This window comes from Rhinolophus sinicus, chromosome 15 (assembly GCF_057876585.1).
Source record: "Rhinolophus sinicus isolate RSI-liver-muscle chromosome 15, RSI-T2T, whole genome shotgun sequence".
Taxonomy (NCBI): domain Eukaryota; kingdom Metazoa; phylum Chordata; class Mammalia; order Chiroptera; family Rhinolophidae; genus Rhinolophus; species Rhinolophus sinicus.
Window position 1 is genome coordinate 5,805,404 of NC_142515.1, and position 26,432 is coordinate 5,831,835.

Sequence of the window (26,432 nt, forward strand, 5' to 3'; positions counted from 1 at the left end):
TCAGAGAAGAGCACTTGCTATCGCTCAGCGTTGCAAAAGTAACTCAGAAAAGCCCTGGGTTTGTAGAGCTGTAATACACCACAATGGCTTTGCTGATGACTTTTTGTTAGAGCATCTTATTGTGGGTTATGGTGGAATAAATCACTAAACATCATCCTTTCCTGTGGCTGTTGAGAATATAATGTGGAAAAAAGTAGAGATTTCATTTTACTTCATTTTGTTCGAATGTCTTACGTACGTGGAAAAATGGTCCCAAGGATTATATCAGCTGAGCTGTGATAAGCCCCCTTCATAACATAACGCAGGAGAGGACCTTTCCTGTCCTCTGCAGGAGGAAAAAGAAAATAAAGAAATATGATACGAAGCTCTTCTTAAATAAACAGTCCTATTCAACATTCTTTACACTGGGATGTTCTCCTGAGACCGAGAATGATGGGCGGGTTGGATGGACGCGGGGTAAGTGGACACCAGTTGGTGTGTTTTGTGCACAGACAGTATAAACTCGGGGAATCTTGTTGTACGTCCACTTTCCCACCGAGCACAAGACGTGTCAGAGAACCTACTACAGGGATGAGGTAGAAGCAGACTTTTTCTCTGGTGGTGTTGAGCTTGTCGTGGTGACAATACGTCTCAGTGGAATGTTCCACCAAGAAAGTTCCTTCGTGGCCCTTTCCAGAAAGTTCCAGAAGCAAAGACGTCTGAGAGCTTCTAGGTCTCCGAGGTGGTGCGCCCAGCTCATACCCATCGGAGCCCACAGCGCGGACGGGTTGACCTGTATTTCCCATAGGAAGAGCGTCGTCTGCAGACTGGGCCAGAGTCTGCTATTTATTATGCTATTTGGCTTTATCTCTCTTTAAAAAAAAGCAATATAAAATCCCTCCTTATTTTGTTTTTTAGAACACTATATAAAGAAACCATGTTGAAGCCTGCCATCTATAAGTAGTCTGCAGTCATTTGTAATATCTCTGAATAGCCCCAAAACGTGGATTTTTAAAATGGGATTCATAATGTTGCTATACATTATAATTATATGTTTGGATCAGGCAATTATCCACATTTCCAGTAATTATGTGATTAGTGATAATTACATTAGTTATGTAAATACACAATAGTCAACTAGACAAGACTTCCATAGTGTAAATGAATATACTGGGGAAATGTGGTGCTTGGGTAGAAGAGCAGTAAAGGAAGGGAGAACGGTCACGTCAAAGCTTTGTAGAAGTTACTTGCAAGGGATAAAATTCCACGTTTCGCCTTCCTTGGCCATGGTTTTAGAATAAATTTGGAACTGCAGACCCTCCCTTTCTGCAGATGACAGTCAGATTGAATGGTTTATTAATTCTCTGTTGTTAATCATCCTTAAAATGCAGACTTAAGCTTCTCTTTGCACTTGTCGATTCGCTGATGGGCTCTAACTGCACTTGGCAGATTTCTATAAACTCACCATGGTTCTGAGAGCAGTGTCAGCATCGCAGCATTTCCGCTGTGGGGCTGGGGGTGAGGTGTGTGGTCAGGGCCGGAGTGGGGGGGGGGTCCTGTCTTGGTTTCGTGCTGTGGCTATTGCCCTTGCTGTCCCCCCAGCCCCGCCCCACCACAGTGGCTCACCCTCTCCCCCAGGTTGGCAGCACCCCGTCTCTGTCCGTGTTTGGAGATCGGAGCTCCCCAGCCTGCGGTGCTCTTGCTGCGTTGCGTCTTGGCCCCTGCACCTTTGAGGAAAGGGTGTCTGCCTTCAGGCCTGTGCGGCTTCACAGGAGCCGGGCTTCCGATGCCTCCAGGCCCAGGCTCCTTCGTCGGAGTCCGTCCAAGGCAGCACAGCCGTCTGGCTTTGGGGAGTCGTAGGCCTGCGGACAGTGCCCCACACAACGTCGGGGGTCCCTGGGCCTGGGCACCCCCCACACTGTCCAGCCTAACTACAAGTATTGGGGTGACTGTGAAGCCGCTGGCTTCTTGCCCTCTCTCTTCTCCTGTGAGTGACGCACTGTGAAATAATGCTGCCGATTCTGATTGATTTGTACTTCGTGCATCAAACCGCTCTCTGATGAGTGGCCGGGACGTTGATGGACGGTCTTGCCAATAACGCTCGGCTCCCTGCTGTGCTCTCTTTGTCTGCAGAGAGGACTCGGGTGGCTCTCGGAGACTCGAGCTCCCCTTCCAGGTCCAGGCAAGACCTTGGCTCAGCACTACCAGCTGGGAGGGCAACGAGGTCTGTGTACTGACGTGCTCCTGGCTGCGGCGGTCTCCACACTTCCTGTCCCTCTTGCTGTGTTACCAGTCATGGGAGGAGCTGGACCATCCGTCGTGCTGGTTTCCCAGCCCCTGGTTGGGAGTGCCAGGAGGGTCCTTCCCTGCCCACTCATGCCCTGCACTGGGGGAAACAGACTCTGGCAAGCCAGTGGGTAATGGGTCCCGTGTCGTGCAGCCCATCTTCTTCCTGTGCCATCACGGGCCAAAGCAGCGTTGGAGGGGCTGTGCGTGCCCCTGTTCTTACCTTACTGTCCCTGTGCCACTGGCCCTTGCACGTGTGAGGTGCTTGTGCTTCGCTGGGCGTGGGTTCAGAGGCCTGGTCATGGGTGGGACTTTCTGGGGACCGTACACACCACTCCCTCATTTTTCTCCGTCGCACTCCACACTCCTCAAGCGCAAAGACCAGCTGTCGCCATGAAGCCCCACACAGGGTCGTATTTGGCAGGTCACTTTAAAACCCAGTGTCAAACAAAGGAGCAGGCAGTGGGTGGAAGAAGAACAGGTCAGCAGGGACAGGGCTCCGTTGCCTGGAGTGAGAAAACCACAGGCTGTCTCTGCAGACTGTTGCGTTCCCTGGATTATTTCGATGGTGTTCCCACCTTGATAGGTGACAGATTTCTTGGGACCAGGGACAGGGTGACACTGAGTTGAGGAAGCTTCCTGGAGGTTTGTTATTTGAGCCGGACACACTGGTAGATGGAAATGATGGGAGCATCCCAAACAAAGGTGAGAAGAAGGAATTCTGGAATATTCTGAACTCAGGACAGATGAACAGACATCAGACATGAGTGTGATGGGATGTGGGGGTGGCACGTTGGGGTGAGTAGGCGGGTCTCTGAGAAGCTGAGACTTTACAGGAAGAGCCGCTGTTGGAGGTTTTCATGGGGCGGGAAGGGAGCACCTGTGTCAGGTGCTGGGAAGGACTCGCTCAGCCCCTCACGGCAGATGTTCCGTGACTTGCACGGGCCCTGAGTCCACACTGGGGTCCCAGCTAACACTTTCTGCTTCAGTGGCACATTTAAAACATGCCGTAAAAGAGTGGACTTTTTACCCCATAAGCAGTGGGAATCAAACCTAATTTTCATAACATGGCTTTCATTTTAGAATCTAGTCTAGAAGTCGACGAGTCAGGAGCCACGTGCAAGCCTTGTTCTCCCATAAAATGGCTAAATCTTGAGTTACGAGATTGCTGGGCCTGTTTTAGCGCCGCTGATCTTAAAAGGGTTGGTCAGTCAGTCAGTCTGTCGGTGGGTCGGTCGCAAAGCTCCACCTCAGGGCTTGGGTCTCCTTTGGAGGGTTGCCTCCATGCTCCAGGCGCAGAAATTGGGAGCACGCAACATGCAACCTGGGGCGTTTGATGAGCAAATTGATGTGTGGACAGTTCTGCTAATTTTCCCTTTGTGCTCATGTCATTTACACGAAGCCTGCCTTAAAACCCTGCCGCCTGCCACACGTTTGCTCTTGCACCAGTGGACATGGGGTTTTGTCCCAACTCTGGTTTAGATTATCCAAGTGAGTTACTTTGGTGGAGGGGATACTGAAGGGACAGAAGGAAAGAAATTTTAAAAGCAGAAAGCTGTTTTAAAACATAAATTCTAAAATACTTGACAGAAGCAAGCAATAAACCAACACAGCCTGTACACATTTAAAAGTAGGAAGTGGGACTCAGGCCTATTTTTGGCCGTCTCCGCCGGAAAACAATGTGTAACCCACTAACCTCAGCAATGTCCCCGTGGGAGAAGCCGCTTGTAGGAGGCAGAGGAGGGGGGCACGGCAGTGGCTTCATCCTGGGTTCAGCTGGCGCAGGGAGGCATCTCGGGGGGGGGGGGGGGTTCTTATTTCCGTCCGCACTTTCAGAGCTGCCTTGGTCTCATGGCCCCGAGGACTGGAGGAGGACCGGGGAAGGCTGGCCAAGCAACGTCCCAAAGTTGGGCATGGCTTCCTCCTGAGAATGAGCAAGCCTTTATTGCCACCAGGAGGGCGGGAAACTACACAGCGGTCAGGGGACAAGCAGTGAGACCCAGTGGCGTTCATGTGAGTCCAGACCTTAGCTTCGCCAGTTCCACTGCGTATGCCCGAGCTTTCCTTTTCTTTTTCCTTTTCCTTCTTTCCTTCCTTCCTTCCAAAAACGTGAGCATTTGAGCCCCGAACAGCACTCCTAGTTCATTCATTTCAGGTGATTTTCCAGGTCCTTGTATTGATGGGAGCCTGAGGGCTGCTCCCTGGAGGGGTCAGTGGTCATCCCCTCCTCGATGTTCCCTGCTTTTCCGGAACTGTCTAGATCCGTCGCTCAGCGTTTTCAAGTGTCCGCATTGTGAATCGGCTCTCTGTGTTGCACAGGGAATTGAAGAAGTGGCTGTGGGTGGAAGTCACTTATAATAACGCTGCGGCCACTGTTCGGGTGACTTGACATAGTCAGCTTTATCTTAGGTTTATTTTCTCTGCAAGAGAATTTGGACTGTGTCTCGCTTTTCAGAAGATGGCATTTTACTTTGTATAATTTTCTGTAGTGAGGCTCTTCGCAGGATTAAAAAACTACGTCTGTGAGGCTCATTACTCTTTCAGAAATTGGTCCCCTCTTTATTTAGTCCGCATGAGGTTTTCAGAAAAGCAGCCTTTTCTAAAAAACAGCAATGTGCTTTTAAAAAAACAAAAACTGGTCGGGCTGTTGAGAACAGTGTGAGTCCAGTTACAGGTGTTTCTACCGAACGCAGGAAAACATCTGTCATAATATTTGGCGGGTTGCAGAGCCAAGGCTGCGTGAGTTTGGGCGGTCTCCAAGCAGAAAGGGTTGGAAGGGGATGGAAGGAGAAGCCGGGCCTCCTGGTTCTGCCGGGGACGCCGCCCTGAAGCTTATCTGCCCTGCCCCTGGCACACACCTCCGGTGGCTTCTCAGAAACCCATTTACTGCTTTACTTCAGAGCCCTTGGGTGCACGCCCTTCCAAACAGTCCTCTGTTGGAGAACTTGAACTGAAAACTAGAAATCCGGAAGCGGGGTGAGTCACCACAAGCTTCCCCACTACGAAAAGATTCTGCAGGGACAGCTCTCACTGTTCGTCCCCACGCCTCTGAAGGGACGTGTGTGCACCGCGAGTGGTGTCTCTTAGCGTTAATGCCACATGTTGTTCAGCTTTTGTTGTTGTTGTTGTTGTTTTAAGGAAGGTAAAGGACATGGCATGATGGCGTAGGACTGAGCACAGGCAGTCGCCCTCCATGGACTAAAGCCTGGGGGCCCTGGCTCTGACGGGCCCAGTTGTACCCCATTCGAAGGGGTTGGAGCAGTCGTCTGTTTAGGGAGTTACTTTTTGATACTCAAGGAGTTAATTTTATAAGTGAAGTATTTCATATTTTGAGGTTTTGGAAATCTTAAAATAACAGAATTACTTTATTAAAGAGGTTGGCTTTAGCATCTAACCTGGGTCCTGTGCCCTGTGGCCCTGGGCAAGGCCCCCAAACTCTCCCTGTTCAGCGTCTGGGATGTGACCTAATCATACCTGCCTCTTGAGTCGTTCATGGGCAGGGCTCCTCGAACAGGGCTTGGTACATAGACATTCAACATATGTTGTAGCCCTGTATTAAACACCGTGTAAGAAAAACGTGATGTCAGAAGTGGTCCGTTGCTGGTCACCTCTGAAGGGTCGGCACTGCTGCTGTCCCTCCTGCCCGGCCGACCAGATCCTCTGGCCAGTGGTGGAAGGAGACATGGCAGGGCCGGCAGTGACGGGGCGGAATCCCCACTGGGAGGCATACAGTGTCCCTGTTGACCAACAAACCCAAGATTGGAAGAGGGGAGGTAACAAGGCAGGTGTGGGCTGGGAGCTGCCCAAAGTTACCAGGTCAGTGTCTTTCCTCGGGCGAAGCTGTGTCCACATAAGCCTATCTCTCATGCGCATTCTTAGGAGTGACACTGCCTATCTGTCCCAGCCCTCTCTCCTCCCTGAGGGGAGGAAGCTCTGCCCGCTTTCTGAACTGTGCCCAGAAAACAAGGGCCCGCGGAAGCTGGGCCTGCCCACCCGCCAGCTCCCCGGCCACTCCTGGCAGCCCAGCGGTGCCGGGAAACAATCTGCTGTAACCAGATAGTGCTGTTTCCATTTAGTTTGGGTTCTGTTACGTTTGCCTGTCTTTTTTGATGTATCTTCTAAGTGAACACGTCCTGGGGCTGTGTTGGTGAGACGTGTAAATATTGTCTTGTGTGTGGCCAGGCCTGTTTCCTCGTCTCCCCTGCCCGGGCCTTTCAGCCCGTGATTGTGAATGTGCCAGCAGAGGAATTACAGAAATTGGCGCCAGCAGGCTTCTTTTATACATGGAAACCCAACGTTTGTTAGTGTGGCTTGTTCCTTTTTTTTTGTTCTTTTTTTCTTTTTTCTTTCTTTCTTTGCATGCAGCCTAGGAGGTGGGGGGATTGGGAGAGGATTTGAGTCTCTTTGCCGCCTCCCTGATAACTTGAGGCCTTGTTGACATTTGGGGGGAGAAACTGGGACCACAGAGTTCAAATAATGGGCTGGGGTGGCTGGGCAGTCAAATGGTGGTTACAGACCTCTGGTTTTGGGGGACCAAGCACTCTTTGGAGAATAGTGTTGGTTTAAAGAGTTTGTCCCACAGTGTGATAAGTCTTGATTGGTCAGGACATGGGGAGATGGCGTGGGACACTGCCCGTTCATTGCCATGTACCTCCAGTTCCTGGAAATGCATTTGTACTCACTTTCTTCCCTCATAGTTATTCTTTGATATTTCTGTTTAAGTTGAAGGTTCCAGTTGAATCTTAGATTGAGAGCGACGTGGGGGGGAGGGGCAAAACACTTCCAGGTTTCATGGCATCAAATACGCATATGATCTCATTTCGAAATGTTCTGACAGCACAGAGCCTTTGTGCTTCCCGGTCACCAGCTTTTGTGTGTGTGGTGAAACCTTAGTCACGGGAACCTGCGTTGGAGGGGCAGGGCCTGCTGTGTTCGTCTGCGGTGTCGCTCCTCTGGGACCCTCTGTGTGTTTAAGGGACTGTCTCAACGCTTCTCTTTGGGTGGTCCTTCATGTAAATAAGTGCTGTTCCTTGCATTATTGGACCTACGTCCCTAGTGGGCTATGTAAGACCTTAATCCGTGGGAATATGGAAAACCGTCTGCAAGATGTGAGCCACGCCGAGGCTGCTGGGATTACATTCTCCTTTCCGGCAGATTTAAAGGAAGACGCACTTCAGATGCAGACACTTCCCTGTTTTGCTTCATAATGTTCAAATTTAGTCCTTGACCTCTGTTTCAGCCTTAAAATGATGAATGCTGGATCCCACGCACAGGTGGAGGCTGCATGAATCCCCCTGGCTGTACGAAGGAATCTGTGTTTTATGATAATAAGGTCAAGGTTCCATTTGGACGTGAGCAGTGTAACTCATTTGATTCTTCACCAAAGAGTCATCTGAGCGCCAGATTTCATTGTTGGCGAAGCATCGGCTGCAGACCCGGCCCACTTCTCGGGGCTCTTCATGTTCTAGAACAGTGTGTGAGAGTTTGTCCTTTTATCCTGCCTGCCTGTTCACATTGAATGTGTTCTTAGCCGTGTGCAATGGATTAACATTTCATCAGGGTGGATTAAGATTGAACTGACATGAAAGCAGTCTTCTTCTGATTCCCTTCTGTCACTTCTAGGCAGTGGGAGGCGGGGATGGGGTGAGGCCCCTTCGGGAGGGGGAGGCAGTGCTTGCCCAGAAAGCCAGCCTGGTGAGGACCAGGGTGAAAAGTCAGAGCTTCCGTGTGAAATAATTCCCACTCGCAGGTCGGGAGGCCTGGATGGGGCCGCGGCGGCTTCATCCGTCTAGAGATGTCACATGGAACAAAAGCTTTCAGGGTTTTATTTAGCTCCTAATCCCCTCGCACGGCTGAGACAGCTGAGGGCCATGTGAGCACCAGGGGCGGGGACCGCAGGCTCGGTGCAGCCTCCTTTCTGGGACTGAAAGGGAAAGACCTGTCCGCTGCCATAGGGGAGCGATGCAAGGTTACCGTGAGTGTTGTGCTGTGTCTACTAAGGTTTCGAGGATTAATAATTTAGGCCGTCCTTTGAAATAGGAAACCCGCAGTCGGTTGTTCCTGCCGTCTCAGAAGGGTTAGGATACAGCCGGTCCGTTTTTGATGTATGAAACTGAAGATTTGTAAAGAAAGGCCTCCGCCTCTGCCTGGGCCACTGTCGTTTTCTTCCCATGCCGGTGCCCAGCAGGCATGTCAGTATTGGTCGTTCTCAGAGCTGGGATGCTGCCGGGTGGTACGAGGGCCCCTGGGAGATGGCGGAGGCTCCAGGCCGGAGCAGCTCCCTGACAGATGGAGGCAGAGAGGGACCCTGGTATGAGCCCACGCCCGATCTCTGCCGCGAGGCCTTCTACAGTTCGGTGGCCGGAAGAAAGAACTCCGTCCCCGACTTCACCTTTTACGACAGCAGACAGGCCGTGTTGTCTGCCCGGGGTGCCCTGCTGCCGCGGGATTACTACGGCGACCCATCTGGAGCCTCTCGGGTGCCCAGAGAGCTGCGTCACCACCGGGACCCTGGAGTCAGCCGGTCGCTGCCCGGCTATGGAGTGCTTGGCAGCAGAATGACATGGGAGCAAGTGCAAGGTCGGACCCCTGCCCTGCAGGACACAGGTCACCTATACCGGGATCCTGGAGGTAAAATGATCGCTCCGGGGCAGCGGACACAGAGCAGGGCCCCGTCACCCGTGCGCTATGCCGGGGAGCTGGCGGATGGCAGATACGGGGTCGACGTGCCCGCCTACCCCTCCAGCCAGGTCTACAACAATGTAGGCGAGAGGCCTGTGGATCCCGCCCCCGCCAGGCAGGCGGCCCCTACCTGCCTGGTTGTGGACCCCAACGGGACTGCAGCCTCCGAGGGCGGCCCAGGGGTGGCCCCAGGCACTCTGAATCAAGGCTATGGGCAGGAACATGCCCCCTCCAAGGTGTCTTATGAGAATTGTGAGGCTGACCTGTCCACCTTCCAGGGACCTGCTGGCAAGAGGAGTGTGCTGCCTGAATTCCTGGCCCTCCTTCGGGCTGAGGGTGTGGCGGAGGCCACACTGGTGGCCCTGCTCCAGCAGGGCTTCGACTCCCCGGCCGTCCTGGCCACCATGGAGGATGCGGACATCAGGTGCGTCGCACCCAACCTGGGCCAGGCCCGCGTCCTGAGCCGCCTGGCTAGCAGCTGCAGGACTGAGATGCAGCTTCGGAGGCAGGGCCGGGTGGGGCCCCTGCCCCGGACACGCTCCAGCAGCTTCAGCCACCAAAGCGAGCTCCACGGCAACTTGTCTTCTCTGCAGCCCCAGCCTGTGGGTCCCCTGCAGACAGCGTCACCCCGCGTTGGAGACCTGGCTCGCCGCCCCTCCAGCGCACCGTCACAGCACCTCCTGGAGACAGCGGCTACCTACTCTGCTCCTGCAGGGGGCGCCCAAGCCCCCCACTTCCCCTCCAACTCTGGGTACAGCTCTCCCACCCCGTGCGCCATGACAGCACGGCTGGGCCCCACATACCCCCCACATGCTGGAATGGCCCTGACTAACCCAGGCCCTGGGACGCCCCTGCACCCAGGCCCCAGAACAGCCTACTCCACAGCATACACGGTACCCATGGAACTGCTGAAGCGGGAACGGAGCATGGCCACATCCCCCCTGCCCAGCCCCTACGGCGGCCCCCAGCTCCTGCGGAAGCCCGGTGTCCCTGTGGAGCCATCCGCCCTGCCGCCCGCCAGCCAGAACCTCCACGTGTCTCACTCGCCCTACCAGAAGGTGGCCCGGCGGACAGGGGCCCCCATCATCATGTCTACCATGCTTGCTCCGGAACCAAGTAATGCACCCCTCCCTCCTTCCTCACTTGGGATGTTGGGGGGACGGTGGGGGCAGAGGTTTGAGCACAGGACAGTGGGTCCTCCCATTCCTGTTACTCTCTGGCCGAGCCTGGAGCAACCAGCCCCACACCCTGACACACACACATGCACCACCACCAGCACCACCGCCCGCCAAACGAGACACCATGGCCAGCTCCCAGCCCAGCCAATTGACACGGGTTCTCTTGGGTGAAACAGATTTTCAGATCAGACTGACCCACTGGGACGGCATGGCCTTCTCTGATTCTCTAGTTGAGTCAAGTTGCTCTGTGGATTTCCCTTTATAATGATGAAACACAACTCTGTTTCTGGGAGAAACTCAGAAATCATCCAGAACACGCTGAAACCATCAGCTCACGAGGGGTGGCCTTGGAGAATGCAGGGGTATTTACCCAGTGCCTCCCATAAATAGTGCATCATTCACTTGCTATTAGAATTGTGCTGTAGTGTGGAAACACATCTCCAAAGGGTACCAGAGGCAGGCTTAACCATTGTGGAGCTAAAAACGGCTTGTGTTAAACAAAGCAAGATGTTGAAATCCCTTAGACCCTCCTGTTTCAAAAACAGACTTAGTCTGGCATATTGGAAAATATAGTTGGGAATTATATTTCCAAGTTGGGGAAATAGAGAAGGATCCTAGGTGGTTCCCATCAAAACATGAGACAAGTATAATTTATTACATGTGTTTCCTTGGGCGTTGTGGATAAACGTCCTGCGGACGTGCTCTGGGCACCAGTTAAAATAAAAATTCTAACTCGGGAATCTTTACTGACAGTTTAAGCTATAAATCCATTTTCTTCCCTCTTGCCTCCCCAACATTTAAAAAACTGAATCCTTTTTAAGTGACTTTTGTTTCTGAACAGCTAGTATTATGGGGTGGAGGTAGTGCCGTGAAAATCATGGTGGAAATACAATGTATCTTTTTGAAAATGCCCCTTACACATCTGGGGTGGGTCCTGAGAACCTGCTGTTGCAACCCTGAGATACTGCATTTGGTTTCTCTGCATATTGGTGGGGCCTGTGATCATTTGACTACTAATATTCTGAAACGGCGATTCTTGCTTTGCAAGTTGACCTCCAGACACTTTCTTATTTCCAAAAGGGAGACTGAGTGACTGGTTGGATTTTTCTTGGTGTCTCTCACTACAAGTTCTGGTTTTGTCTCTTGTATGGGTTTCTTTTTTTAAGTCTGGTCATATAGTTTACTTGATTTTTTTAAAAATTTTTTTTAATCAATGTGTGGCAGGAGAAAAGTCGTCTCATTTTTCTGAGGGTTTGTGTCTTCTCCCTCACCGTCAAACATTCTTTCTTTGCAACCCACTAATTTGCATGGCGATGACATTTGTTGTTCCAGTAATTTCATCTGATAATGGCCGGGCTTGCAGAGCAGATCTGAAAACATATTCCTTAATTATGTGTTGCTAAGCAACAGGAGAGTTTGGTCATAATCACAGAAAGATTATCTCCTCGTTGAAGTCCTGGAAAGGTTTTGCTGAAGGAAGACCTGGTAAATTGCCTCACTTCCTTCTTTTTCTGTTAATTTTGCGCTGCCTGCTAACAAAAACATTCGCTGTTATTTGGATGTGGGGGGGGGGGACGTTCGGTGAGTGATGGTTAGCACACGGTTTGCGGACCCAAGGATATTGACTTGTTCCCTTTGCGTGGCAGCAAGCCAGGCAGGGCCACGGAGGTCTGCAGTTGGTAGTCAGCCAGCAGATAAATTTCTCTGTCAAATGATCTGTCCCGCGGCGGCTGCTGTCCTCCTCTTTTCCTTCTCGTACCTTCCGTGTGTCATAACCCTGCCTGAAAGCGGTGTGCCAGGGACCAGGGGGTCAGAGCTGAGCTTCCTGGCAACTTTCAGCCTGTGCTGGTGGCGTTTTACGAGGCAGGCTTCATAGAATCCACGGCCAGATTTGGATCTGTTGGGACCTACTCTCATGCTCCTGGAGAGTCCCTTTGCCCCTTTGTCCCCGAAAGGGTAGTATTTACATTTAAGGAAAAGCATCACAGACCTTCAGTTTAGAAACCCGAACTTCAGCCAGCAGCCCCACCTGTCCTGGGCTGCTGAGCAAAGCTGAAATGGGAGCTGGCAATCTTTAAATCTAGTTCTGCCTCGGTCATTCGCGGCACGACCAGCATGAGTGCATCTTCATTTAGGTCTTGCCTAACTCACATTTCCTTCCCCCTCACCTGGAGGGGCAGGGAGTGCCGAGGAAGTGGACGCTCTTTTCTCCCTTCGGAGAGGCCACTTCTGTGTTGACCATGGATGGGTTGGTTGTAAGTGCCTGGTTTTCCTTTTATCCACTTTGGATATTTTAACATCCGTTTGTTTGTCTCGGTTCATGAACTAACGGCTTCATCCTGACTGGCTTTCTTGGTATAAATAATGGCTCCTGTTTGCTAGTCTGTTGACCAGGCAGTTCAGGGCGACCTGGCGAGGAGGGACCCGGTACAGCCCGCCAGCCCTGTGAGAGCGGGATTAGTGGGGCCACACGTCAGACCCACGCCAGTGACAGTACCTGCTGTCGCTCACACACTGACCTGGTTGACTGTGGCACAAGCTGCAGAACCTTCCGGCACTGGCTGTAGCTGGCGAGGCCCCCTCCCCCATGTCACGTGGTGTCGGCCACAGCCAAGGATTTGCTGCCACTGAATCCTCCCTGTGACACATGGAGCAGGCGCGTCATGTAAGCAGCAGTGCTGCAGCCATTTTCATATTTTTGTCCCAAAACACAGCCGAGCACAGGCTGCTAAGTGCTTCGCCCTGGAGCAGCCCCAGTGCTGAAAGTTTCAAATGTGAGAAATGCGGCCCCAGCCCACTTGCGACTGGGGGGTTTTCCCTTTCCTTTCAGCCATTTTTCCTGAATGCAATTGGATTCATTAGTGCAATTTTGACCCCCATCTGGTCACTGGGGGACACTGCAGGGCAGGGCAGGACGTGTCTATGGTTCGTTTATGTTGGCGCTGTGGGGGAGGCTAGGGTTGTCACAGTGTTGTCTGTCCCCAGAACTGGTCACCTGCATGGCACTGATATGCTGAAATTGTCACTGGTGTCCAAGGACGTGGCTGTGTGTACACCTGGTTCCTGCAATAGGAGACAACTCAGTCCCATCAGAATCAGAATAGAGGACTGTCCCTCTTGGGCCCACACACACCTGGGGGCCCTGCCCGTGTCCTGGGCTTTGTGTGAGGCTCTGTGCTGCGTGTGCTGCTTCTTCAGGAGGCTGACCCCCCCCCCAAACCAGCAGGCTGGAGAGAGGCCGGGGAAGATGCCCTCCGGCCCCAGAGCAGAGGCAGCCAAGAAGGGTGGGTTCTGGGCACCGTGACCCTGAGTCGGCCTCGTGGAGCAGTCGGTGACAGCACCACCCTTTCTGTTGAAGAGCCCTACTTTGTCACGATTGTGCAGTCTGACTAAGGAGATGTGTGCACAAAGTAAAGAAAGCTCTCCAGGGCTGCCAGCCAGGGCACGGCTCCTGAACACCGACTGCCAGCTGCGTAGGGAGGGCGGGTGCTTGCGGCCCAAGCCCCTGCCGTGTGCTGGGCCCGCAACCAGATGTTTGTCACAAGTGGAGAGACCCCAGCCTGGTCTTGAGGCTCTGCAGCCTGGGATGGGGGTGGGGGAGGGGAATTCACTGAGACATGAAGTATCAGCTGGGTTAGGGACACACGTGGGGCCCTTTGGGAGCCTGGCACGCTTGGGAGAACAACTCTCAGGAGAGAGAGTGAGCTGGCGGGGAAGGCTGGGGGCAGAGCATCGACTCCACAACAACCATCCCAACTGTAGGCCTTGTGGCCGGGCAAGGCGAGAGCAACTGCCCCAGCCAGCACGGGGGACGGAGACCTCTGAGCAGAAGCCGTGGCCTACAGGGCTGGCAAGGTCCTGGCGCCCTGGGGCATCTCCACGGCTTTTCTTGCTGACATACACTTCCTTGGTCACGGAGTTCCAGCCTCATGGAACAGGATGGGGACTTCCCTGGGGGCCCCCAGCAGGACTCCTTCTCTCGGCAGAGCCTGCCTTCCAGATGGAGCTCTGGGGAAGGGCTGTGCGTTGCCAAGGTGCTGACAGCTCTGCCTTTCCAAGGAAAACACCTGAAACACATCCATCCGACGTCAGTAAAATCGACAGGCCTTCGTTTTGCTTTTGTGCTTGGTCTTCCGGGCTGGCCACTGAGCCGTTTGGAGTCAGACATCGCTCTTTGGTTTGTTGTTCTCTGAATTCAGGGTGTGTCCTGGGCAGCCACCGGCTCCTGTCCTCTGCACGCAAAGCCCAGCTGTGGCCGCGCCCCACCCCGTCAGGGCCCCCGTGATGCCTGCCTGCTTTGGGCGCTCACTGGATTGATTTCATTGTTCCGAGCCCTCACTGTTGACTTCTGCTGTTTTCCCCGAGTGGGAATGGCCGTCTCTCATCCATCAGTGCCCGGGAGAATTTGGACTTTGGTCATGTCCTCCTTATCAGACTAAACTCATAGCCTGATCCTGGCGTCACGTTCTGTTCTGTGGCTGGTTTTACTGGGCTGACCTTGAGTTTCTCGGTTCCCTTCTTGGGCTCCTAGAAAAACCATGCAGCCAGGAATATGATTTCAGCCCAGGAACATAAGATAGTTTAATGCATGACTCAGAAGTATACAGTGTGCTGTGTGTCTTTGGGCAAGTGTATTGAGTTCTCTGTTTCTGTTTCCGTGTCTGTCGAAGTAGGGTAGGAATTGAACCTGCCTCCTGGACTGTGGGGATGCAGTGAGCACAAGAAGAAGAAAAGTGGAGCACTGAAGTCATGAACCCTGCTTGGCCTTGGCCAGAGCCTTTGAAATGGTGCTTTTATCATCCTCATTGTATCTTGGCCACTTTTCAGGCCAGGAGGCAGTACCCTTGGCTGTGGGGCACTCCAGGGGCTCAGCTCTGCGTCTCTGGAAGCAGCTTGCTCTGACCTTTTGGGTGTGGACGTGGTATTGCCGTCTGTGTTGGGACAGAGGGCTGTTCTGCCAGGCCTACCTGAGCCCCAGTAAAGCTTAATGGGCCTTTCACAAAACGGGGTATCTGGGAGTTTCTGTAAACTCAGCTCTTGTACAGCACGCTACCCACGGCTCAGACCCCTCACCCCCTGCAGCGGTGTCATGATCGAACAAGGGATGTGGTCTGGGGAGTCACATGGGAACTTGGGTTTGAATCCCAGTCCTCTGCTGGACTGGCTGGGAAGCCCCCGCTCCTTACAGCTGCAGGGGGTGCCTGGCCCCTTGGAGGGCTGCGAGCTCATCGCGGGTTTTCTGCCTAAAGGTGGGGGCATGGAGAAGCTGGTTAATGAGGTTAGTCTTTGCTGTGCTTTCCTGCAACTTAGTTTAAAGGAATTGATCTGTGTTCTCCCTGGAGGAGATGGAGCTGACGTGGCTCTGTCCCAGTTCCTGTCACCAGCGCCTTTTCATGTGGCCTGATGGGCCTGACCCTGTCCAGCTCAGGTCGGCCCTGCCGTCTTGCCTCTAGATGGGTGTTTCATCTTCTGGGTTAGGAAGGTGTTCCCATAGAGGGGGGCCTTGTCCTGCGGGCCTCTCCGGTCCCTGCCTTCAGGAAGTGGCCCATCACACACGACTTCAGTGTTGTGTGTTAGTACGTCTTCCCATCCCGAACCCCAGAGATGGTGGCCTCTCCAGAATCTTTAAAAGAGGTAACAGCCCCATTCAGCGGGGCAGGTCAGATTTTTCTGGAAGGTTCACAGAGGAGTACAAAGGCCCAAGCCGAACCCACAGACGGGGTGAGAATTGGTGGGTTTGTCTGCCCAAGAAAAAGGAGACGCCGACAGGCCCCAGCGTCACGTTACTTGTTCACATGACCCTTGCTCTCGAGTGACCAGTGTCCACACTGGGGCTCTCCAAGTCCCATTCAGCTTCATGGCCCAGGGTGCGTGACCTGAGTCTTCCGTGGGCTTGAGCCTCGGAAGGAAGACTGGAAGTCCTTACTGGCTTTTTGGTATCAGACACCTGATTTATGCAAATATTTCCTCCCGATCCTTGGTTGTCTTTTCATGTTCTTGATAATGTCCTTGAACCGCAAGAGTTTTCGCTTTGATGGAGTCCAATTTATTTCCTCCTTTGGTTGACTGTGCTTTTTGCATCATACATAATCCAGGGTCATGAAGATTGATGCTTGTTTCTTCCGAAGAGTTTTTATGGTGTTAGCTCTTACATTTAGGTCTCTGAACCATTTTGAGTTCAATTTTTGTATACAAAGATCTGACAATTAAGTTTGCGAACTTGTTGCGCTGATGTTGCTCACCTTTTTTGATATTAGAGGGATTATTCATTATTAATTTGTTAACCAAGTTTACTATTTGGAAGTGCAAAAGGCTGCGTGAAAAAGTTAGACGACCTGAACTTTTCGCCAACAATTCATGGCTCTTGCATCACAACAATGCACCAGCTCACACGGCACTGTCTGTGAGGGAGTTTTTAGCCAGTAAACAAATAACTGTATTGGAACACCCTCCCTACTCACCTGATCTGGCCCCCAATGACTTTTTTCTTTACCCGAAGATAAAGGAAATATTGAAAGGAAGACATTTTGATGACATTCAGGACATCAAGGGTAATATGATGACAGCTCTGATGGCCATTCCAGAAAAACAGCTCCAAAGTTGCTTTGAAGAGTGGACTGGGCGCTGGTGTCGGTGCACAGCTTCCCAAGGGGAGTAGTTGGAATATGACCCTAGTGATATTCAGCAATGAGGTATGGAGCAGTTTTTCTAGGATGAGTTCACGAGCTTAATTGTCAGACCTGATATGATATGGGACTGAGGTAGGGAGGGATCCAGCTGCTTCCCACTGCACGTGGATGTGTAGCTGTCCCAGCTCACTTGCTTCTGTTTTTAAGGGGCTGAGCTGGATGGGGAGGAGGCAGCCCAATGGCAGAGCCTCACTGCAGATGTTACATTTGACAACTCGCCTTCTAACAGAGATAGACAGTTTTTTTAAGGGAAAAGCAACACAGGGAAGACGTTCAGGTGTTGGAACCGACTTCTTGCCCTCAAGAGCATACGAGGCAAGAAGTCTCACTGGTCGCTTGCTGGTACACGGGGGGTTTTTTTTTTAAGTTTATGGAAGAGAATCAAAACTTTTCATCCATATCTGATTAGCCCACGTTAGTAAGATAGAACCTAAGGGTAATTAAATGAATGTGCTGCTGTTACCCCCTCTGAAGCTGGCTGGCACAAAGGACTTTCTAGTAATAGTTGTTTTTCGTGTAAAAGAAAAAAGAAAAAAGACAGTCCACGGCACTTAAATTTAGTCAAACAGCAGTGTGCAGCGTATGAGTGAAAACAGCCTCTGCCAGGTGGATAGGGGAGCATAAAATCCACCTGTAAACGGCCGTCCCCACAGAGAGGGCGGACGATTCTAGGGACACGCTCTCCTGAGAACCATTGAGAACGGATCCCAGGAAGGGTTCACAAATGGAACAACTAACTCCTTGCGTGAACACAGGGATGCTGGGTGAGGGAGAGCCTGGTGCTGAGTTTGTACGAATATGTGAGGGCCTTGGGCTGGGCCCCAGCAGAAAGGAAGCCAGCAGAAACTGTCCCCGACTCGTGGATTCCAGTCGTCACCAGGGCTGGAGTGCTGGTGGGGCCGGTGGGGAATCAATACTGACTTCATATGGAAACAGTCGCCTCTGTGGGACTGGGGGCAGCAGCTGGCTCCAGCTTGTCCCTGGGGCACCTCTTGCCCCTCCCCCAGGACTGGGGTTGAGGGAGCCAGCCGACCGTGAGAGAATGCAGGGCTCACTCTCTGCCATCAGCAGTGAGGTGAGGCAGAATGCTTGTTGTGACCACTGCGCAGCCCAATAAATAATAGTGATTGTCACCATTCTGGAGAATTTGACAAGGTTTATCCCATCTGAATTCCTGGGAAAAACCTGAGCATTTCCCCTTTTAAGCTGAAAAATCTGAGGCTCACTTCCCTAAGCGTGATGTTGGCGCGATGGGCCTCCCAGGGGGCTCCAGGGACCACATCCCGCCACAAGCTGGCCCAGGCTTTGCGTGTGGCTGTGCACTTGTGGGTGCTTTCCTGTCCCCAGCCGGTGCTGCACTTGGACCCACGCTGCTCTGCTGCCGAGCCGAGCCCCTTTCCTCTCTCTTGTGCTGCCTTCTGGGAAAGTCAAGGAAATTAATTCTTCTGCATGATTAAATGGGATGTAAATGTTCTTTGGTCCCAAGAGGATTTAAGCATAGCTATTAGGAATGGCTCTAACACACTCACAAGGGTAAAATTGAGTGGACAGAGAAATAAGGGCAGGAAAAGATGGAGCTGGGTGCTAAGGCCAGAACACAGCATTCCCTGCAGTGCTGTGCACGAGGACAGGTGGAAATTTCACTTGGAGCTTCCCAGCAACCAAAGTAAAAAGGGAAACAAGCTCACTTAAATAATTCACGTGGTGCACAAGACGGGCCCGACAAGCCCACTGTTCAGAAGAAGCTTTTTCTGGGCAGTGGGGAGGTGGAGTTCTCCTGTCCTTGCCACCTGTCCAAAACAGCAGCAGCATCAATTCTGGGTTTGCAGTTTGCTTTCTTATCTTACTCCCCACCCCATGCCTCAACCTGTGCCTTCCTGTTCACAGGCTTAGCTGCCTGGTGACAGCTTCCAGCTTGTTGTCTTCTGATTTGTGTTCAAATTTTCACCAGGGCTTCATCCAGTCGAAGTTGCTAAGCTTCCGTGTCAGGTTTGGGTGGGCTGGGCTGCTTCTGCAGCTGGCAGTGACTTCCTGTCGGGTGCCTGCCTCTTAGGCCAGCCCTTTGGGAGGGATCGCCAAGTCCAAGGGAAAGTGGCGATTCTGCTCAGTCGACGGGGGCTGTGCCTAGAGGTGAATGCTGTCACCAGCAGCCCAGCGTGTGCCAGTCGGTTCTCCCTCCTTCAACAGTACTTAAAGCTGAACTCTCCACCTAACCAGCTTCCCCACTGGGTACTTTGTTAGATGCTTTTTTATTTGAAGGAATGAATACATCTTTGTGATGGGTTCTAGTGTTTTCCTGTGAACTGGGCTTTGAGCCTGGAACACTTCAGAAGTCATTAGATTTTAAGAAAAAGTTATAGAGGAAAAGAGCAGGGAGGGGACGTCCGACCAGCTGTTGCGCTTGGGAAAATCAGCTTCCTGGCTCCTCTGGGGCCCGAGGGCAGCACGCTTGGCCACCAGCCCACCGGACAGCGGGCCTGTTAAAGGGTCCTTAAGAGTCACTTTCCTTATTTGTTTTAGGGCCACAAGCAAAACCGAGTTAGCTGAAAGCCTTGGGCTTCTTCCGTCTCCGTGTGGGCCGTGGTGGCTGCTGGAGCCAGAAGCAGGGCAGTATTTTGTGTTTATGGGCCCTCGGCCCAGAAAACACAGAAAAATAAGGCTGGTGGGTCTGCCAGGCTCTTCAGGGACCTTTCTGGAGGGGCGCTTGCTGTCCATTCCTCGGGTGCCAATGGCGTCAGTCCGTCTGATTCCAAGGGGTGAGGCAGCAGCCCAGGAGGGTGCCAGGCATACGTGGGCAGGCCTGCTCTCCGGGTGGCACGTCCTTGGCCCCAGCAGACCTTGGTGAGGCAAGCCTGAAAGGGCAGGTTTGTTCCCCAGCTGCTCTGGGGTCATGGACAGCCAGCCACCCGCCCTGCTGTCTGCTGCTGCCTGGCCCTGCAGGACCCCAACAGTTAACCCTGCTCTGCACCCACAGACTGTGCCGAAGGCCCTGCAGGGTGCGAGGACCCTCTAAAGGTTCACGTGGAGGGCAGTCGGGGTGGGCGAGTCCATGCTGTGAGTGGGTTGACTGCGGTTCCTGGGGTTCCTGTGAAGTCCCGTCAGCCCCGCAGGGGCCGGGAACACAGCGCCAGCAGCCTGCGGCGGGCGAGTGGGCGTGCAGTGCCTGCCTCTGCCAGGTTCCGCTGGCATCCGTTCTTTCTTTTCTCATCTTTATTTCATTTTATTTTTCTCAAACATCTCCTTCTGTTGTTGCCATGGGCACATTTGTAGAACTTGAGAAACATTCAAACGAAATACCCCAACAGCCTCCGCTGGCGATCCCCACACCGTGGGCAGGTGGCATCTTCCTGGAAGTACCTGAGGCTCCAGGGCCCTGATAGCCCATCTCCTCCCCCTCCCCCCCAGCTTTGGTGGAGGGTGACCACCACCGGGGGCGGGGCCACAACACTAAGATTCCTGTGCCTGCGCGGGACTAGACCATGCGGTGCGGCCCTCTGAACGCCGGCCAGCCGCTCAGAAAAGGCTCGATTTGGAGGACACACTTCTTGTTCCTTGCTTGTGGCCCTAGGTGTTTCTGCTGGGTTTTGTGGCAAAGCGTAATTTTAAGAGAAAACTGAGTTTGTCAGTGCCGGGATGGTCACACACCTGTGAGGATGGTGTCCCACCTGGCTGGCATTTCATCCAGCCCCGTTAATGAGCCAGATGACAAGTGTTTCTCGGCAATGAAGGAAGGCGGCGGGGGCAGGTTTTCTCAGGCTGCTCTGCAAAGCTGTCCCAGGCTGGGCCAAATCGCCCAGAGCTTCTGCGGAAGGATGTAGCACACACCTCCACCCTCCAGTCTCTGAAAGCCAAGGAAACGGACATGTGGTGACTGGTAAACACCCCACACACTCCAGGTATCTTCTGGGAAGGCGCCTGGTATGGGAGGTCTGATCAACAGGGACTCGCTTTTCTCAGCCGTCCTCCCACGAGGCCTCACAGTTGGCCATCGCTCCAGTGACTGTGTAGAAGGGATGTCCATGTCGTCGTCTGCCGTTCCTGTCCGCCACCCCTCCTCCCCCATCCATGCTGCTGGTGACGGGGGCCCTGGTTTTCTTGCACCCGTCGCCCTGAGCTACTCACAGCTCAGTCTTCTTAAGCCACCCCTGGTGGGAGTGGGGGGCCCACTTCCTGCTTCCAGGCCTGAGCCTGGCCAGTGCCTCAGCAATCCTGCCTGGCCAGAGGCCACCACCGGGGTGCTTCCTGTAAGGAAGGTCCTAGAAAGGCTTTTTCAGTGGAGTCCTGGGTTAATCCTCTTCGGGGCACAGATCAACGGCCAGGCTGACATTTCCTGGACCAGGTGTCTTATCGGCCAGGGCCATGGGTGCATGTTGGGTCTTAGGGCACGTTGGGAGGTGGCCACATGTCCCTGAGAGTGGCTTGGAAGTGGGGACTGTGCGCTCCTGGTCTCACCATCCTGTGGGGTTCTCTGACGTGCCTGGGTTGTGGCCTCCCGGTCTCTGTGGTCCTGAGGGCCCCAGGGGCCAACCAGCAGGACCGCAGGACGCAGAGTGGGCCCTGGGCCTGTCTCACTACCAAGGGTGGAAGGCTGTGTTTGCCTCTTCCCGGGGGGCCTGCCAGGTCACAGTGAGGGACACTTACCACCCAGGTGATTTGTCCTGCGGGCTGCAAAATCCTGAGGGACCCCAAAGGGAAATGTACCTCCCTACTGTGAGAAAGCCCCGGTGATGGGTCTTCATTTTGTGAGTTTCAAGCTGAGTCTCTGTAATTAATAGACACCTGGTGCTGTCATCAGAGAGGGGACCTTGCAGGCCTACCTTAGCCCAGGAAGGTGACATCACCTACCCTGTTTCCCCGAAAATAAGACCTAGCCGGACAATCAGCTCTAATGTGTCTTTTGGAGCAAAAATGAGTATAAGACCTGGTATTATTTTACTATAATAGAAGACCAGGAATAATACAATACAGTGCAATACAAATACAATACAATACAAACTACAATACAATATAATACAGCCTTATATTAATTTTTGTTCCATGTGACGCATTAGAGCTGGTTGTCCTGCGAGGTCTCATTTTCGGGGAAACACGGTCGTTGCCGGCCTGATGTTTGCGGCTCGGTCCAGGGCCCATGTATTCAGCTGAGCCAGTCGTGTAGGAGCAGCGAAGGGACAGAGTGGCTGTCCCTAGTGACCCTGTGGGGAGCCGTGGGGATGAAGGCTTGGCCTCTGGTGGGAGACAGACCTGGATTTGAGTCCTGGCCCCAGCACTGTTCACTCTGTGACCTTGGGTGTTTGTCTCACCTCTCGGTGTCCACTTCCTCGTTGCTAAAACAGGGCGCTGGCTCGCACAAGGCGTGGCCCCAGGGTTTAAATGACAAAGTGGAGAAGTGCCAGGCGCAGCAACCCTTCTAAATAGGCACGAACCAATAGGACGGGCTTTGTTTCAGGGGACTGTCCCCACCTTGGGAAGCGGGAAGGTGAGTTGTGGAACCTCACCTGGGTGGGAAGCCAGTGGGAGCCCACACCGAGGGGTTAGCTGTTCCCCGGGCTCAGAGTCTGGAGCCCTTGCTCCCAGGACCTCCCACCTGAGGCTGGGCCTTTGGGAAAATACCAACATGTGTCATGTTTTACCAAAAACAGAAGCAGAGCCTCACGGCCTTGGCTGCTTTGTTGTGGAATGGGCTTGCTTTTCAGCGATGTCCTTCTTGGTTCTTTCGGGCCGTTCAGTTAGGAGGGTCTTCTCTCACACTTGGTCTGAGTGGGTGCTGGTCAACCTGCCCCTGGTGGAAAGTACCCGCTTTCCGGAACACTGGGTGCTTCTTCGGGACCAGAGGATGCGTCAGGAACACCGGAGGCTCCCTGGGGACTGGTGAGGGTGACGGTGGCCAAATGCTCAAAACCAGGAGCCGCCCGGAAAGGGTGCGTCCATCGGGCGGGCAGGGGGTGCCTGGACGTCCAGACAGCCTGAGGGGGCCAGGGTGTGAGTGTCAGAACGATTTGAAGCAGTGATAAGTTGGTTCTTGGTTTTGTTTTTAAGCTCTGATGGAAAAAGGGAAAGTGTCTGCCCCTCTTCTCTGTTGAAGGTCCCCAGTGTGGTGTGGACGCTGCACAATTCAGGCTGCTGGGGCAGTTTCCCTGGGGTGCTCTAAGGGGCCAGTTAGTGACAACAGATGCTTGACTTTCCGGAGGTACAGAAGTTCTGCATTTTGTTGAACTAGGCGGTGTGGTTCCCAGCAGTCTAGACGTCTGCTTCCTGTATGGCCTGCTCTCTGTCCAGCTGTTAGCTGAGCTACAGGGGAGGTGGCCTGAGAGCATCTCGCTTGCAGGGCCATGACACATTAAGATCCATGTTTTATTTAAGCTCATCTACTTATCAGGGCCTTCCTGCGGCCATCTCTTAACAGAGCCTCCAGCTAACTTTGCAGAAAACACAAAAATCAGAGCTGAGGAGTGGCTTACAACCAGGCTCTCCCATGGGGCACACCGGCCTTCTGGGGGGCCCCCTTGGTGTAGGTGCCCCCGGAGACCAGCCCCTGGTTGTTCAGAGGGCCTGCCGAGGCCAGGTTTCTCCACACTTGTGCTTTTCCTGCTGGCTCTGGGCCGTTCACCTCTCAGCGCGTGCAGTGCAGTGGTTAGTACTCACAGCCCAGCAGAAGAATGGGTCCTGGGAGGGCAAGCTGCATTTAAGCTGCATTCAAGCTGCTGGCGCTCCTAGTGTGACAAGAGGGCAGGCTACGTGTGCCCTCCCTGCGCTGGCTTTCTTCCTGCCTGGTCGTACCACCCGTCACTGGAGGAAACGTGGGCACTGCTTGCGGTGCTGAGGGTACACCCAGTGAGGGTGCAGCCATCACGTCTGCCTTATTTTTAGAAGGTACTTCACTCTTCACTCCATTTTCTTCCCTAGTGCCAGTTGAAGCCAGGTCATTCTAATTCCACCTTGTTCTTTATTCCCACTGTTTTTCCAGTGCCTGGTCTGGGGCTAGCCCTCAGTCAGGGTTGAGTTAAATAATTACGTGCTGGGCGAGGTCCTAGACGGCTTGCTGTGGGGACACTGCAGAGCTCAGATTAGCCGGCCGTGCTCTGCCTGCAGACCCACCGCTCAGCCACCAGGCCTCCTGTGGACCCAGCCGCCTGTCCGGGCCTCGGTGCCCCACCTGTGGAATGCAAACCTCTGAAAGCTCCCTCCAGAGGGAGAGAAGTCTCTGGCAAGAGGCTCCGAGTGACCTGAGGCTAAGGGGGAGGTCGGAGAGCAGGGCTTCCTCTGGGAAAGACAGAGGAGAGGACGCTGTTTCAAGGGGCACACAGCGACACAGGAACAAAGATGAGACTTCCAATGGTGACTGCAATTTTCATTTTCACTTTAAAATAGTGCCACGCTTAGCAACACACGTCTTGTTACGAATCAATGCCTTGAAGCTGCCCTCCGGACAGCCTGCTCCTGGGATCTTTCTCACCGAAGGCGAGGGGAGCCACCTATGGACCCTGGCCCTCTCCACAGTTGCCATGGGTGTGGGCGCCTTCCCGGGGTCTCTGGAGACGGGGACACCATGGTCCCCGGGCCATTGCCGGCTTTCCAGCCCTGCTTTCCGAACAAACTCTAGCCACCTGCAGAACACGGGCTGTTGCTGAGATCGGGGTCTGACGGCCTAGAACAGTTTTTGTAACATGGGTAACAAACGTACTAACGATGGTGTCTCTCACCTCGACACGAGCCTCCGCGGCTGCCTTCCCCAGGCAGGCTCTGCCGAGTGGACCCCCCAACAAAGCCGTATTTGTCAGTTTAATGCTGCATGTCACACAGGGGCTCATTTCTGCCCCAACGTCTGCATCTGGCCCCTGGCTCACCCCAGTCATGAGTTTCAGCTCTAGATTGTGGAAATGCAAGCCTGTGAAATATGCCCCTTATCAGCCTGTCTATCTGATTCTGTGTCTGGGCTTCGAGAAATCGGCACTTGGGAGCTCAGCCACTGAGGGATGGGCCGTGCCGGGCCACAGGAAATGGCCTTTTAATTGGGGAGCAGCTGCATTTAGGGGAAGCTGTTGCTGGGGTGGTGTGAGACATGACCAGACCTCTGTGAAGGGGTCCAGGCTGGAGAGGCTGTGGGTGGGGGGGTCTAAGGGTCCCTTCCGCCCGCTCCGGACGTCTGGGCGTTGTGAGGGTGGGAGCATGTGTGCTGCCTTCTCCCACCTTGCAGGTCGAGGGAGCTGGTGACCCATGTGAGTGACTGTCCCAGCGCCTCTTGCTAAACGTGCTGGCTCTAAATTTTGTGTCAGATCTAAGGCGTGCACGTCTCCGTATCTGGGTCTTCCCAGGGCCTGTTCTGGTGTCGGCTGTCAGGAGAGCTGATGCCATCCCAGGGAACTTCAACAACTGCCTTCGGGCTCCAGACGTTCCCCTGGCTCCTCTGACTCCTGCAGCTGTGAAGACTTGTGCACAGTTGGGCTACTTTGGCAGATGCTTCCTCACGGTGGTCCCAGCCCATGTGTGTGGCTACAGCGGCCTCAGGGCAGCCCCAGCATACTCAGCCAGCTGTCTGGTGAGCAGGGAGGTGGCCAAGCGGTCCACACGTGTGACTGTCATCCGCCGATCCCGGCCAGCCCGCCATGTCAGAAGGCTTCGGTGAAATCTGGTCTTTTGTAAGACGAGGCCTCTGCCTGCTGGGTCACCCACGGTTGTTGTAGCCACTTTGCTTTGGGGTAAAACGGCTCAATTCCTGAAATGCCAGAAGCAGCAGGATCATGGGTCTGGGTCAGTTTGGTTGTTGAGTTGCCGGCAGCAGAAAGCACGTCACACCTCTAGACAGCTCGTCCTCCGGCAGGAAGGCTATCAGCCGGACTCACTGTGTCCAGGAAGGCCAGGAGGGGTCAGAGACACCGCAGGGCGGCTTTGTGTGCCAGGACCAACCTTCTCCCCCTCGGTCACTCTGCTCAGGGAAGCACAGCCCATTCTACCGCCTGCAGCGCTGTCAGCCTGTGTCGCCTGAGGAAGAAGCAACTCCGGAGGGGAAATTGGTGGTGGTGTCCGGATATGGTGGTGTGATGGCTGGATGGCCAGAAAGCCAGCCAGGCCTCCCTGGAGACCTCCTCTTTCCCCCTCGGAATCCATGAGGCCTTTGGACGTGGTGTTCACTGGGCAACTGGCAACTCTTAGAACTCCAGCGACTTGGCCTGGTATCACTGTTTGCACTAAATGCAACTGTTTATATGCAGCTACAGCTCTGGGCAGTACCAGGCCTGGGGAGGGACGTCAGAGCTGGCCTCGAGCTCGCGGATTGCGTCCCCTGCAATGAGCATGTCCCTGCTTGGGCAGAGACCAGCCTGAAACCAGCTAGTAACTGACACCAGGGGAGTCACCAAGCTTTCTGCAAAGTTAATACTGGACAAGGTGCCGAGAGTAAAGAAAGCACTGATACACTTTCCGTGATGTCCGGTTGCAGCTGGACGCATTCTGAAATGGGTGGGGCGAGTCCATCGCGGGGAAGGGAGCTGTAGAAAGGAAGTGGTCGTTTGACTGGAGGGCCACCAGGACCGTCTGCTCCTCAGCAGCAGGTGTCTCCTCCGTCTGCTGGGTCCCTGGACCGTGCGGGATGGCTGTCATTACTCCTCTGCTGCTCCTT

The 26,432-nt window shown here is 53.7% G+C and overlaps 1 protein-coding gene across 7 annotated transcripts in view; it reads left to right on the forward strand.

Moving 5' to 3' along the window:
* CTBP2 (C-terminal binding protein 2) overlaps positions 1-26,432 on the forward strand; it is a 155,394-nt gene that overhangs the window by 112,247 nt on the left and 16,715 nt on the right. The window contains exon 1 of one of the 7 annotated variants that reach the window (XM_019742181.3): positions 8,421-10,062. The exons of the other annotated variants lie outside the window; for them this stretch is intronic. Coding sequence (XP_019597740.3) covers positions 8,436-10,062 — 1,627 coding nt within the window. The 5' untranslated portion in view covers positions 8,421-8,435. Of the gene's footprint in view, positions 1-8,420; positions 10,063-26,432 lie in introns of those variants that run through there. 7 annotated transcript variants of the gene reach the window in all.